General features: G+C 38.9%; 1 protein-coding gene across 1 annotated transcript in view; it reads right to left on the bottom strand.

Moving 5' to 3' along the window:
- LOC147465509 (uncharacterized) overlaps positions 1 to 12,150 on the bottom strand; it is a 49,548-nt gene extending 37,398 nt beyond the window's left edge. Inside the window, exon 1 of the mRNA XM_086511769.1 lies at positions 11,789 to 12,150. Within this exon, the coding sequence (XP_086367895.1) occupies positions 11,789 to 12,150 (362 nt within the window). The remainder of the gene's footprint in view (positions 1 to 11,788) is intronic.
- Between the last annotated feature and the right edge of the window lie 1,079 nt (positions 12,151 to 13,229).

Raw genomic sequence — 13,229 nt, 5'->3', positions numbered from 1 at the left:
TTCAACTAGATTCCCTACCTATCATGTCCAGTAGCATGGATGCTGTAGCTTTAAGGTCCACCACTTGTCCAACGTATACTCTCTTATGTAAGGGAGATCTCGCTATAAATTCAAAACCTTCCCGCCTAAATTTAAAATTCAAAATCTGATTGCATAAATTTTAAATATCCCGCCTAAATTTTAAAATATCCCGCCCAAATTTTAAAATTCAAACTTTTTTATAAAAATTTAAATTTTACCACTTAAATTTAAAATATTCCACGCGAAATTGATTTTAAATTCAAGTTTACCACAAAAAGATAGCATTATACCACCGAAATTCAAATATGCAAACCTCAAATCATTATATTGTACATAAATTCAAACAAATTCAAATTAACAAGCCTAAACTGATATTAGTTTGCATAGATATGAATTTATCACACCTAAATTATGTCACCATGTTAGAGAGAGTGGTTAGAGAATTTGAACAAGGTCCACCACTTGTCCAACCTAGATATGAAGAAGGATTGAGTGTACAAGGTATTGTTTGGAGGTCCTTATAGTCCACTGGTCTCAAGGTCCACCAGTTGTGGTAAGGGTCACCAAAAAGTGTATATATTCATCCAAAGAAATACACTTATTTTTGGTCTACATGTCCTAGTTTCAACCATTTATGTCCATTAGGTGTATCACTAAACAACACTACTATTTTTGAGAAACAGAAGTTACAATCATATCTATAAATGGATTAGAGGAAAATCAGCTCAGCATACATCCAGAACTCGCTACAAGAATCGACTTTAACAGATCACGCAAGTAAGTCTTCCATTCAAGTTTACTAGTATTACAATGTGTTAGTTATTTGTGATATTTATGTATGTATATATACTATGTGTGCATATCGTAATTAAGTGTAATTGTGTATGTGCATTATGTATGAGTATTACAATGAAATAACACAAATATACATACATACACATAGATAACACAGACGCACACATACATGAGCATGTATTTTCAAGAGAGAGATAGCAAGATACAGAGATAGATAGATAGAGAGATAGAGAGAGAGAGAGAGAGAGAGAGAAATACCTGTTTTCTAGAGAGAGGAGAGAGAGAAAGATAATAGATTTCATTGTGTTTATGTATGTGGAAGAGAGGAAGACGACGTATCAGAATATGTGTACGTATTTTCAAGAGAGAGACAACAAGATAACAGATTTCACTGTGGTTATGTATGTGGAAGTGAGGAAGATGATGTGTGGGAATATGTGCATGTATTTTCAAGAGAGAGACAACAAGATAACAGATTTCACTGTGGTTATGTATGTGGAAGAGAGGAAGACGATGTGTAGGAATATGTGTATCTGTGCTGGGATATTTTTAAACTACGTATCTCTGTCTTTTGACGAGAGAGTGTGTGTGCAAGAAGAGTTACAGAGAACCATCTTCTCTATATGGAGAAAGACAGAGAGTGAGAGAGAGAGAAATACCTGTTTTTTCTCTATTCGTGAGGTGTGCAATGTCTCCTGAGAAGAAGCTATGCCCGATCCTGCCCTTCTGGAAAGCGTTGCGTACACTGCTGTTTCTTTATCTTGTGCGCGAACTTTCAATCCTGTGCGCTCCACCTGTTTGTTGTGTACCATGCCGAGCTTGCTCCTCTACGTGCGCGTATACTCCAACTGTGTGCGATCTGTGTGCGCTTTCTGTGTGTTTGCTGCTCGCCTGCTTTCTGTGTGTGCGTTGCTCGTGCGCTCTCTGTGCCTAATCTTGATAGGGTTTATTAGAATGCCACGTATGCTACAAGTCCATGTTTTATCATAGGATTAAAAAAAACAAAAGCAATATAAAACATTAACCAATTCACACAGCCAAAATTAAAGAAATCATGGTTGAAAATATGCAAAACATGCCGACCCTTGACCCCGCCTGGGGCGCTGCCCCAGACCCCGCCCGGAACAATATCCCAAAATCAGCCTCCCAAGCCCTGCCATCGAGAGCGCTATATTCCACATCCCCATCAAGAGCGCTACCCCCAAACCTCACGTGGAAGCGCTGCCTTGTCACCCCATTGTGGCATTGCCCTAAGACCCCGCATCTGGAGTGCTAAATGGGAACATTCTTCATTAGTGAAATTTTGAACATAAATTATATTTAGCATATACTTAAATATAATACAAATATTAACATGTTAACTATACTACTAATTTACTATAGTAGTTCTAGATTATGTCCCATACTATATTTAAGGTGCCAAAGGTTTGGCCTTATGGTCCTAGATTTAGCCAAGTGGTCAACACATATAGGACCAAGTGTACACTGTGCCACAAAACTTGGCCACCACTTCACTTGCCAAAGTTTAGGCCACATGGTCAATCCTAAGTTTCCAATGTTCTTATTATGTCACCTTATGCCTCGTGGAAAACCTAGGCTTGTTTTCACATACTCAGGCACTTCAAGCCATAATAAATTTTCATTACTCTTCGGCAACCCTTTTGTTCAAGTCTTTGAAAAAACGTTGCTTAAGGCCACCCTAAACCATTTTCATTTAGGGGTGTCTAAAACTAGCTTTTTGGCAATTCGAGAAGAAAATGGTCAAAGTTTTATACTTAGTTTTAACCACTTGACCAATTCAAATATTGGAAAGCAAGGTCTTGTAATACTTTTCTTTGGACATCACACATTAAAACTAGGTCCCTCACTTGTCCAAGCTATGCTCTAATACAATAAAGGGCTTTTGGTTTCAAGATGCACCACTTTCCCAACCTTGATTCCATTAAAGAAGCTAGCTCTACTTAGACATTTAATAGCAAGGTCCTGTAGCAGTTCACATTGAACATTTTCCATGGCAGCTAGGTCCACCACTTATCTAAGCTATGCTCTAATACAGTAAGGGGGTTTTGGTTTCAAGATCCACCACTTGTCCAAACTTGATTTGGGAAGCAAGGTCCTATAATAGTTTGCTTTGGACATTCACCATTACAACTAAGTCCACGACTTCTCCAAGCTATGTTCTAATACACTAAGGACGTTTTGGTTTGAAGGAGAACCACTTGTACGACTTTGTTTTTGGAAGTAAGGTCTTTACATAGTTCACCTTGGACCTTGGACATTGGATACTACAACTAAGCCCACCACTTGTCCAAGCTATCCTCTATATATAGCCAAAGGGTTTGGGTTTCAAGATTCACCACTTTTCCAACCTTTCTTCCATTAAAGAAAGGAGGGGCATTATAACTAGGTCCACCAATTGTCTAAGATATGGTCTGATATAGAAAGGGGATTTTGGTTTCAATAATCCACCACGTGTTCAACCTTGCAAGACTCAAGGGATACTTGGACATTGGAAAGCATAGTCCTATAGTAGTTGATAGGTGGCAGTGGGTATAACAACTAGGTCCAACCTATTCTCTGATATAGCAAAGAGGCTTTGGTTTCAAGGTCCACCACTTGTCCAACCTTGCTTCCATTAAAGAAATGAGGGGCTACGTAAACATTGGCAAGCAAGGTAGAAAGGTCCTAAGGTATTTCACCTTGGATATTGGGCATTATAACTAGGTCCACCACTTGTCCAAGCTATGCTCTGATATAGAAAGGGGATTTTCGTTTCAAGGTCCACCACGTGTTCAACCTTGCAAGACTCAAGGGATACTTGGACATTGGAAAGCATAGTCCTATAGTAGTTGATAGGTGGCAGTGGGTATTACAACTAGGTCCAACCTATGCTCTCATATAGCAAAGAGGCTTTGGTTTCAAGGTCCACCACTTGTCCAACCTTACTTCCATTAAATAAATGAGGGGCTACGTAAACATTGGCAAGCAAGGTAGCAAGGTCCTAAGGTATTTCACCTTGGATATTGGGCATTATAACTAGGTCCACCACTTGTCCAAGCTATGCTCTGATATAGAAAGGGGATTTTTGTTTCAAGGTCCACCACGTGTTCAACCTTGAAATCCTCAAGGGATACTTGGACATTGGAAAGCATAGTCCTATAGTAGTTGATAGGTGGCAGTGGGTATTACAACTAGGTCCACCACTTGTCCAACCTATGCTCTAATATAGCAAGGATGCTTTGGTTTCAAGATCCACCATAATTTCCAACCTTGCTTCCATTAATATAGCAAGGAGGATTTGGTCTCAAGGTTCACCACTTGTCCAACCTATGCAAACCTTTTCCATGTTGTAGCATGATTTTTTGTTTGAAGAGTATTTTTCTATAACTATGGATTTAACAATGTAATCTTTTTCACTTACAGGATGGACTTTGAATCTGGGGAGAAAGTACATATGATACTTGACAATGAAATTGTTGGTATTGGCTGTGTGTGTAGAATAGATCCAGATTCCACTTGTGGAGGTACAAAGATAGGGCAAGGAAATGTCTCCATACTAGTGGAGGAATGCTTGAAGGATGTGGTCCTACCTTTTCCTACAATGGATACTTCATCTCTCCAAGGCTCATTATGGAGTGCTGTTCGATGGTCAAAGCTTCTTTTGCAATCTTTTGTATTAAATGGGAACTTAATTGATCCACAGGAAAGCTACAATGGTGATGAAGAACATGATCATTCTGATCCTCTAGTTACAGATGCAATACCTATGACAAGCCCAGAATTTGAAGCAATGATTCGAGAGTCTTGGAGAAATCAGAGGGTCCTTTTAAAAGATGACACAATGATGCAAACCATGAATGAAGGGACCATCTTATATGTATTTCCACATGATTATGTCAACTTTCAGGAACTTGGTCCTGATTGTGTGGGTGTGGGTATTGAAAGAGAAAATGCAAGCATTGATGATGTGGTTGAAGTGGGTAGCATCACTTTGCTAAAGTGGCCCATCAAGCAGACAACAATGTTGAATGGGAGCCCATTACAACGATTTGTTCCTGTTGATGGCATGCATGCTACATATGAGGATGTATCCAACGATGACAATGTTGGAAAAAAACTTGATGGGAGTAATGTTGTCCAGTTGTCAAGGAAGAGACGATACACTTTCATGAACAGGACTCAAAAATCAAAAGCAGCACCAGCTTCGACATTTTACCTTTCAAACAAATCAATTCAAAGGGTATCATGCATTGATTGTTGTGCACAAAAATGTTGCCAGTTTGCAGATCGTGATATGGTGACAAGGTTACGACAACAGTTTTGGGGAGAGTCTCAAAAATCACGCACTAATTATGTTTATGATGTTCTTTCTATATGTTATCAGAAAGATGAGAAGTCACGCTACCTATTCAGGCTAAATGGCTCTATTGTTTGTTGTAGAGCATGGTATGAGCTACATGGAATACCAAAGACATCATTTTATCGATACAAGGAGAACTTTGAAAATGGTGTGCGCCAATATGTACATGGGAACACATGTACATTGAGAAGGGGACTTCAACATACTAGTTTAGCAAGAGCACTACTAAATGAGTTTGTGGAAAACAACTCTGAGAAGATGCCACATAGAAGTAGAACACTGCTAGATGGCTCAAGAGAGACTCAATTGGTGATTCCATCAACATACAAACAAGTGGATATTTTATGTGAAATCAACACGACACTTGACCAAATGGGCTATGAGAAGAAGCTATCCCAATCTTCTTTTTGTAGAATTTGGAACAAAGAGTACCCACATGTCACTTTAACAAAGACGAGTGAGTTCTCTAAGTGCAATATTTGTAGCTCAATCAAGGCAAGGTTAGAAGCTAAACCTTCTCTTGAAGAGAGAGCTCTTCTCTTGAGGGAGAGAGAAGTTCACATGGCACAACAAAAGAGTTGCAGAAGCCTATATTATGCATGGCGCACGTATTCAGAAACTCAACCACAAAAATATGTATGCATAATCCATGATAAGATGGATCAAAAGAAGACTGCCATTCCTAGATTACGCATTGTTCCCAAGGGTGTGGATTCAGGATATAATCTGCAGGTGGCATTGATTGGCATGATCACTCATGGACATGGAGAAGGTCATTACGGACACTTTGTCTTGAATGGTTTGTGGCCAGCTGATCCAAATCTTACAATTGGCTCAATTGCTAATTGTTTACATAACCTAGAGAGGATAGATAAGCATCCTCTTGGTGATCTAGTAACAAATGGACTTCCAAGGAGCAATATTTCACTACTACATGCTTTGAACTCAAGGGATGCTTTGGACTACCATAACTTGAGTGATGGAAAAGAGCCCATTGTGCAGTCGTCAGAAATTGCAGAAGAGGAATTGGGGTCAACATTCCGCAGATTGCTAGAGAACTTGTTGCTACAATTGGATAATTGTGCAGAGGAAAACAAAATTCGATACTTATTTGCCTATTTGTCAATTCTTGTTGCAAGGGGTGTTTTCAAAACCATCCAGCTGGGATTTTTAATGGTTGGGCATACACATGAGGACATAGACGCCATGTTTAGTAGGTTTTCAGAGAAGCTGAGAGTTACACAAACCTATACTTTGCCACATTTGATGGATACATTACGAAACAGCTCATCTTCATCTCCAGCTCCAGTTTTTCTCACAAAGATCCCCGATTTCAAGCAATATTGTGATGGCTATCTTTGTGATGGACAAGACATACTTGTTGGACATTCCAAACCGCTTAAGTTCAGGTTCTTTATGCAGGATGAGACACCAATGATGCAATATAAGGCACATGTAGGTGTATCAAGTTGGAGTGGAAGTATTCGCCTTTGGAAAACAAACACAGAAGGCAAGCCAATGTTACCACATGGAGATCCACCTCTAGTACAAATGGCAGAGTATGTCAAGGCCCACGAAGAAGTCATTTTGGGGCTAAAGAACTATATAAAATTCTGGAAAAATTTAGGGAATGGTTCAAGTATTCCGCGATATTATAGACCTGTGATAGATGATTGGAGTAAGGTAATTGAAGAGATTGGAAAAGCAATCATATCAGAGGGAGTCTTGTATGAAATGTTTTGGCCAAAAACTCAAGAATATTCTCACCTACAAAGCACTACAATGAATTTGCAACAAGGAGCAGAAAGATTCCTAGGCCTTGAAGAGTTGAACGATCATTTTTGTGGGCCTCAACGAGATAGGCCAAGGGAAGAGTTTGACCCTATGTCTGATGTGCACCAAGGTGACTTTCTTATGCTTGTTCCGAGTGACACAGAAATCTATCCAGTGTGGCTTGCAATGGCTTTATCTGACATTGATAATGAGCCTACATCACCAAACTACAGAAAACTCTTGATTCAATATTGGGCACCTTGCGCAAGAAAAAGTGGGATGACAAATACTTAAGCTTACAGCAATTGTTGGAAGGGTTATTGGGCTGTCAACTATAAGGACCCACAAGTGTGGGAAACTGTAGATGCAATTTTTTGGTCCTGGAGACCCAACAAAGAAGGAACATTTTCTAGAATAAAGATTCCAGAAAGGCATGCTCTAAAATCCAAAGAAGGCCTCACTCGTGCACATCAACCACAGTTGGATCAAATTTCAGATATGGTATCAAATGTGGAGTAGAATTATGTGGAGCTTCTATTGTGACTATACTAGTCAGTTTGTAAACAAAATCTTTTTTGTATCTTTCTTTGTTTTATGTAATTTATAGTTATTATTCAAATCCATGTGTTGTACATCCTCTTGACTTTTGGTGTTTATCAACACCACAATCCTATGAGATTTTCACTTTATTTACTAACCACACACCTCAATTTTTTCCACTTTAAGTGGAAAATTCCCAAATTACATGAATTTAGTCGATTTGGAGATTCCCATAATGTGAGATTTTTATCAAAATACCTAATATGGTCTTATCTATTTGCGTGTACAGATATGGCTAGTACGCTAGAGTCATCCACTCCTGCCTTGGGTGAGAGGTACCCTCGTTACTTTTCACAAATATTTCACATGGTCTTTCCAGTGCTTGCATGTGAATGGGATTTGATAGGTACGCTAGCATGTGAGAGGAATTTTGAGGAGTTAGAATGGCTGATACGTCTCTTGACCACGTCTGATCCATACTTAGCAGAGAGCGTTTCTCCCATTTCACAAGCCTACCCTTTTGACCAAGATGACTATAGGCGTCTAGTGACCTTCTTAGTAAACATGGGCACCTATGATGAAGAAGAAAATTTACACGACTACACGGATGGCACATATGGTCTCATGGATGATGACTTTGTTTATCTCGACGACGAGGATAGGGGTTTAGCCTTAGGGTTTCCCCCCAACCTCTACAATATCCTATTCCCTTGACTCTCTAGGGGGAGTGCAAATAATTAGGTTAGGGTTCCTTATGTTTTTTGTTGTGTTCAATAAGTGTTAGTACCTTTTTCCACTAATGTGCCTCCTGGAGGTATTCCTTTTGTTTCCTAGTGTGTACAGGAGCGTGTTGCTATTGGTAGGATCTGGACCTTCAGGGAATCTTTATCTCGACTCACTCTTCAAATCAAGCGCGACCATCGACACAAACAGGTGTTTCTTGTCCATTAGCATTGCCCCTTATCTTTTTTGCATCTATAATTGTCAGCTTTAATTGTGATTGGTAGCCTAATATTCACCGCATTTGCTTAGTATCAAACATTTAATTCAATTCAATTTTTTGTCATAATCACTTGTCTAGGTTTAAAAATCAAGCAGTCCGACAAACTAGTTTGACCAAGTTAGGTGTTAGAAATCTTCTCTTAACACTAGGTTGGTAATGGGACACTTTTATGTCCTGGGACACTTTTATGTCCTATTAAGTGACCATTTTCCTTGAATTATGTCAAGAGTTTAAAAATGGATTTTGAGGTGCTATCTGTCTAGAAATTTGTCTCATGAGCTGAAAAAAACTCGACATTTTTTTGGAATATCAATTCCATCTTTAACCTTGTCCTTGCACAACATTTCACAACCTAAACTGTGTGAAAAAACGCGTCCTGTTTTTGGCTTTTTTCAACTTTTTGCAACTATACCACTCTAGAATTCATGTTTGTTAGGTCTATAATGCTAGAGAACTATCTTTAGTAGTCCTCAACATGTCCTGATGCTTCTAGGGAGAAATAAATGTTAAAGTTGTAAATTATGACCAAATTACAAAAATTGTCAAATCCTGTTTTTTAGCCAATTTTAGCTCTTCTATGATTTTTTTTGGTGGATTTCATGATATCCAAATGCACTTTTGATTTTCCATGTCGCATATTGTAACATAAAGCTAATATTCCTTGAGTTTTGGGGCACCTAATACCCTATTTTGCATAGTAGACAACGATGGTTGATTTTCTCAATTATAGAAGAAAACGAAACATTCTAGTATATCAAGTATAGCTTTTTCAATATTTCTAGTTTCTTGTGACAACTACATGCATTTTGTAGGTAGTAACCATATCTAGTCATAAGGATCAAATTTGGCTAGATATTGAATAGTTTCTATGGGATTCTACAACTCATAATGTTGAACCCAGTTTTTTCATGTTTGCTGTATTTAGCACTTCATTTTTGTCCCCAAGATTCCCCTTGGTAAGAGATATATTATTCTTTTGACATGCTCCATGGCTCCTTATGAGCCTAAAGAACAATAGGGAACTAAGAAAAGATGCATATATTATTTGTATCGAGCGTGGCTATAGAAACTTTGATGATAGGTTTGCAGAATGGTAAAAATTCAACTTTTTTGTACCTATTTCTTTTGGCAAAACAAAAAATAGTGAGTGAGAAGCAATCATATGTTCTCATCACCAACCCATTGAAGTTAACTAGGGATTTTATCTCAAGTCCTACAAAAATCCCTAATCTTATTTCTATGCAACAAAATGTAAGAAATGACTGTTTTGATGAAAATGTACTGGTCCATCAACTTTGGAGGCTTGGTGTGACCAAAATATGAGAAATTTTAAAAGTTTCTTATTTTTTCCATGTGTAGTAGTCCTTGAACTATAACCTCATGGAAGAATTTTACAAAATGAGTGGATCTACTATGGTTTTGGTGGTTTTTTTCAAAACCTTGAAAGAACACTTTTATGTCCTGTTAGGTTACCAACCTAGTGTTAATACCATGGGGAATGCCTTCCTAATAATTAATGGTTACTTAGGTTCTTAATCCGATTTAGGCAGCATTGTGTGAAATGTACTAGGGCTTTCTAGTGGGCTTGACCCTATTGACCTTTAGCTTAAGTATTATAAAGGGAGTTTACTAGTGTGATGAGCCTGGGGAGGTATATCAGTGTTATATGACCCCCCAAAGTTACAAAATTAAAATGCTGAAAATGAACAAACAAAAAATCAAAGTGCCACACTGTAAAATCTTAAGCTAGAAGAGAAATCTCAGCTTGATTTGGTACTTCACTCACATGTATTGCCTATGGTACTAGAGCCCTAGAGGTTCCCAGTATGGGCGCTTTTACTTGAAAAGCAAAAAACCCAAGATACAAAATAAGCACACACATCAAAATTGAATCACTGTGAAAAGACTTTGGGGGGTCAAAGAAAAAGTAATCAGTCAGGCGATGATTTCATGAGAAATTCCTTTTATGGTAGCTTAACTACAAGGTCTTCTAAATATAGCCTCTAGTCAACCCTCGAACATGAATACTTGGCTCTCGCGATTAAACAACTTAATTGACCCAAAAAATTAGGAAGCTTACCCATGGTATTAATATTCGATCTCTAGTGCCTTTCGACCGTCAAATTAGCGACCCCAGACTTGTTTAAGTTTTTACCTTTACATCTGTTTATGCATTTGATTACATTGCAATTTAATGTTCATTGCTGACAAATTGTTTGAAATTCTTTTACCAATCAATTTGTCTACCTAAAACTACATATGCTTTTTCATCAGTTATGAGAATGCAATTACTGTGCCAATGTTGTTTGATTTTGCAGTGACTGAAGAAGTCTAAGGACATTCATCTCAAATGCTCTTCCACCTCGACGAACGAGCTTCAACTCAATAGCTTCCGAGGATGGAATCTACATCAGGAAGGGGGGCATGTTAACCCTCACGGCTCACGGACACCCCATCACCTACGACGGACGTGTATTATGTATTTGGTAGATTCAGGTACCGGGCTTGTCGGACCAATAGGAAAAGGGTAAGAGTGATCGCCGATGAGAGGCGCACTCTAACTGGGACATTCAAGGGATTAGTTGGCTAAGCATGGGCGCCCAAGTGTGAATGGGGTGAGCTCATTTAAAAGCCAACTAAACCTAAAATTCACTCATTCTCTCATTTGTGCAATAGAAGAGTGCTCTTGCTCCATCTCCATCTCCATCTTCTTCTTCTTCACCTCCTTGTGTGTGTGTGTATGTGTGTGTGTGTGTGTGTGTGTGTGTGTGTGTGAGAGAGAGAGAGAGAGAGAGTGATCGAGCATTGCGGCGGCACGACGGCGGTGAAGCGGTTGAGCGCGACGTAGCGGCGTCTCCTTCTTCTTCGCGGCGAGGAATCCTCCACGTCAGGAGCATAGAGCGGTGAGTGACACACCATTGCCCTCTTTTGAGCTTACTAGTTAATCTAGTTGTGTGCTTGGAGCCGTCTATGGCTCGCACACAGTGTTAGGCAAGGCCCTTGCTTCGACAGTGCGAGAAGGAGCGCACACCCTTTCAGTCTTGTCCCGAACATAAGTGATGTGCACCAAGATGGTGACTTGTGAAGAGTACTAATGCATTGATTGGATTTGATTTTGCTCCTTGAAAGAGTAATTTTCAGCAAAGTCTATAACAGAGACTACCACATCTCTAGGAAACCTTTGAATGCAATCTTTGAATTGTGGAGATTGACACCTGGCAATAAAATTGTGTTTGATGTAGATGGTTAGATGATTTTCAAGGAAGGATGTAAAGTCCTTTCATCCCATCTCCTTGACCAGTAGATCCTTGCGCTTCTTGCCTTCTTGATGGGCTGACGCAACGTCTTCAGACACCTTTACTGAAATCTGGAATGCATTTTCGTATTTTTCTCTTGGACATAGCACTAACCACTTTGATCCACATTGATCACATTCTCCCTTCAAGCAAGACAGTCTATGAAATGTAGACTCATCTGGCTTTGGACATAATACCATCTTAGCCAAGCTGTCGATGCTACTCTGCGTGTACGTCGCAGCTCCACACTTTCCTAGGACCTCTTCTATGAAGCATATATCACAATTGTAGACACACGCTTCAATGTGCACTCCTGTCTTGTTTTGTCTCATCTGGTTGAATGCTTCCTTGATGTATATCATTTGTATGTGAGCAATACAGCAAAACAAGTGTACCTATCCTTCAACTTGCAAACAAACCAAGGCTTCAATCCTTCAAAACATCTGAGAGAGATCTTGATGTGTAAATACTGCATTTGGAATCTCCTATAGAGCTCCACCTGTCCAATGAAAAGTAAATCTCATCAAAACCTGTAGTCAAAACAAGGTCAAAGTCATTGTAACTTGAATTTGCTACCTAACATGGTACTTTCCTAGACCTTTCATTAGGTACTAAAGTACCTTAGACACTGTAAATGGTACTTTAAGAAGTATCAATTTTTGCAAAGTACCTAAGCCTCTGCAATTGGTACTTTAATAAGCACCACAAAGCCTACCTCTAAAGTACCTATATACCTAGATTTGGTATTTTGGAAGTACATGTTTGGTCTCATGCTAGCTTTAAGAAGTATCAATTTCTGCAAAGTACCTAAGCCCCTGCAATTGGTACTTTAATAAGCACCACAAAGGCTACCTCTAAAGTACCTATACCTAGATTTGGTATTTTGGAAGTACATGTTTGGTCTCATGGTAGCTTCTACCTAATCTCAAGGTACCTTTGAAGCTTCCAAGTACCCTAAGAGGACCTAATAGTATACATGCATGGTTATAAAGGACCTATGCGTTCACAAAGGTTGTTTTAAACTACCATTGAATGTACATTGGTCATCCAAAAGTACCCAAATAGGACTTATGAGTTTACATTGGTGCTTTTGAGCACCAACCCCTGACATGAAAGTATTACTACCATCTACATGTAGGTACTCAAGGTAATCTTCAAGCTAATATACACCTACAAAGTAACATATAGAAAATTTGGTAGTATTGAAGAGTCTATACAGCTTGCCCCAAAACACCTTTGATTGCTTTTATGTATACTTGAGGTAGTTGACTCCCCTCATGAATGCTAGTCCTCCAAAAGTACCAAAAGATTACCTTTTGGAGCCTACACACCTCTCGGGCTTGATAGACAACATTATACTTGATGTAATACTACCTATATGTAGTTACTACCTATGTACGCATGGTACCTATACTATTGCATACAAGAGAACAAAATAATT

This window comes from Adiantum capillus-veneris, chromosome 1 (assembly GCF_014529385.1).
Source record: "Adiantum capillus-veneris isolate H3 chromosome 1, ASM1452938v2, whole genome shotgun sequence".
Classification (NCBI taxonomy): Eukaryota; Viridiplantae; Streptophyta; class Polypodiopsida; order Polypodiales; family Pteridaceae; genus Adiantum; species Adiantum capillus-veneris.
This window is presented reverse-complemented; position numbering and strand designations above follow the sequence as displayed.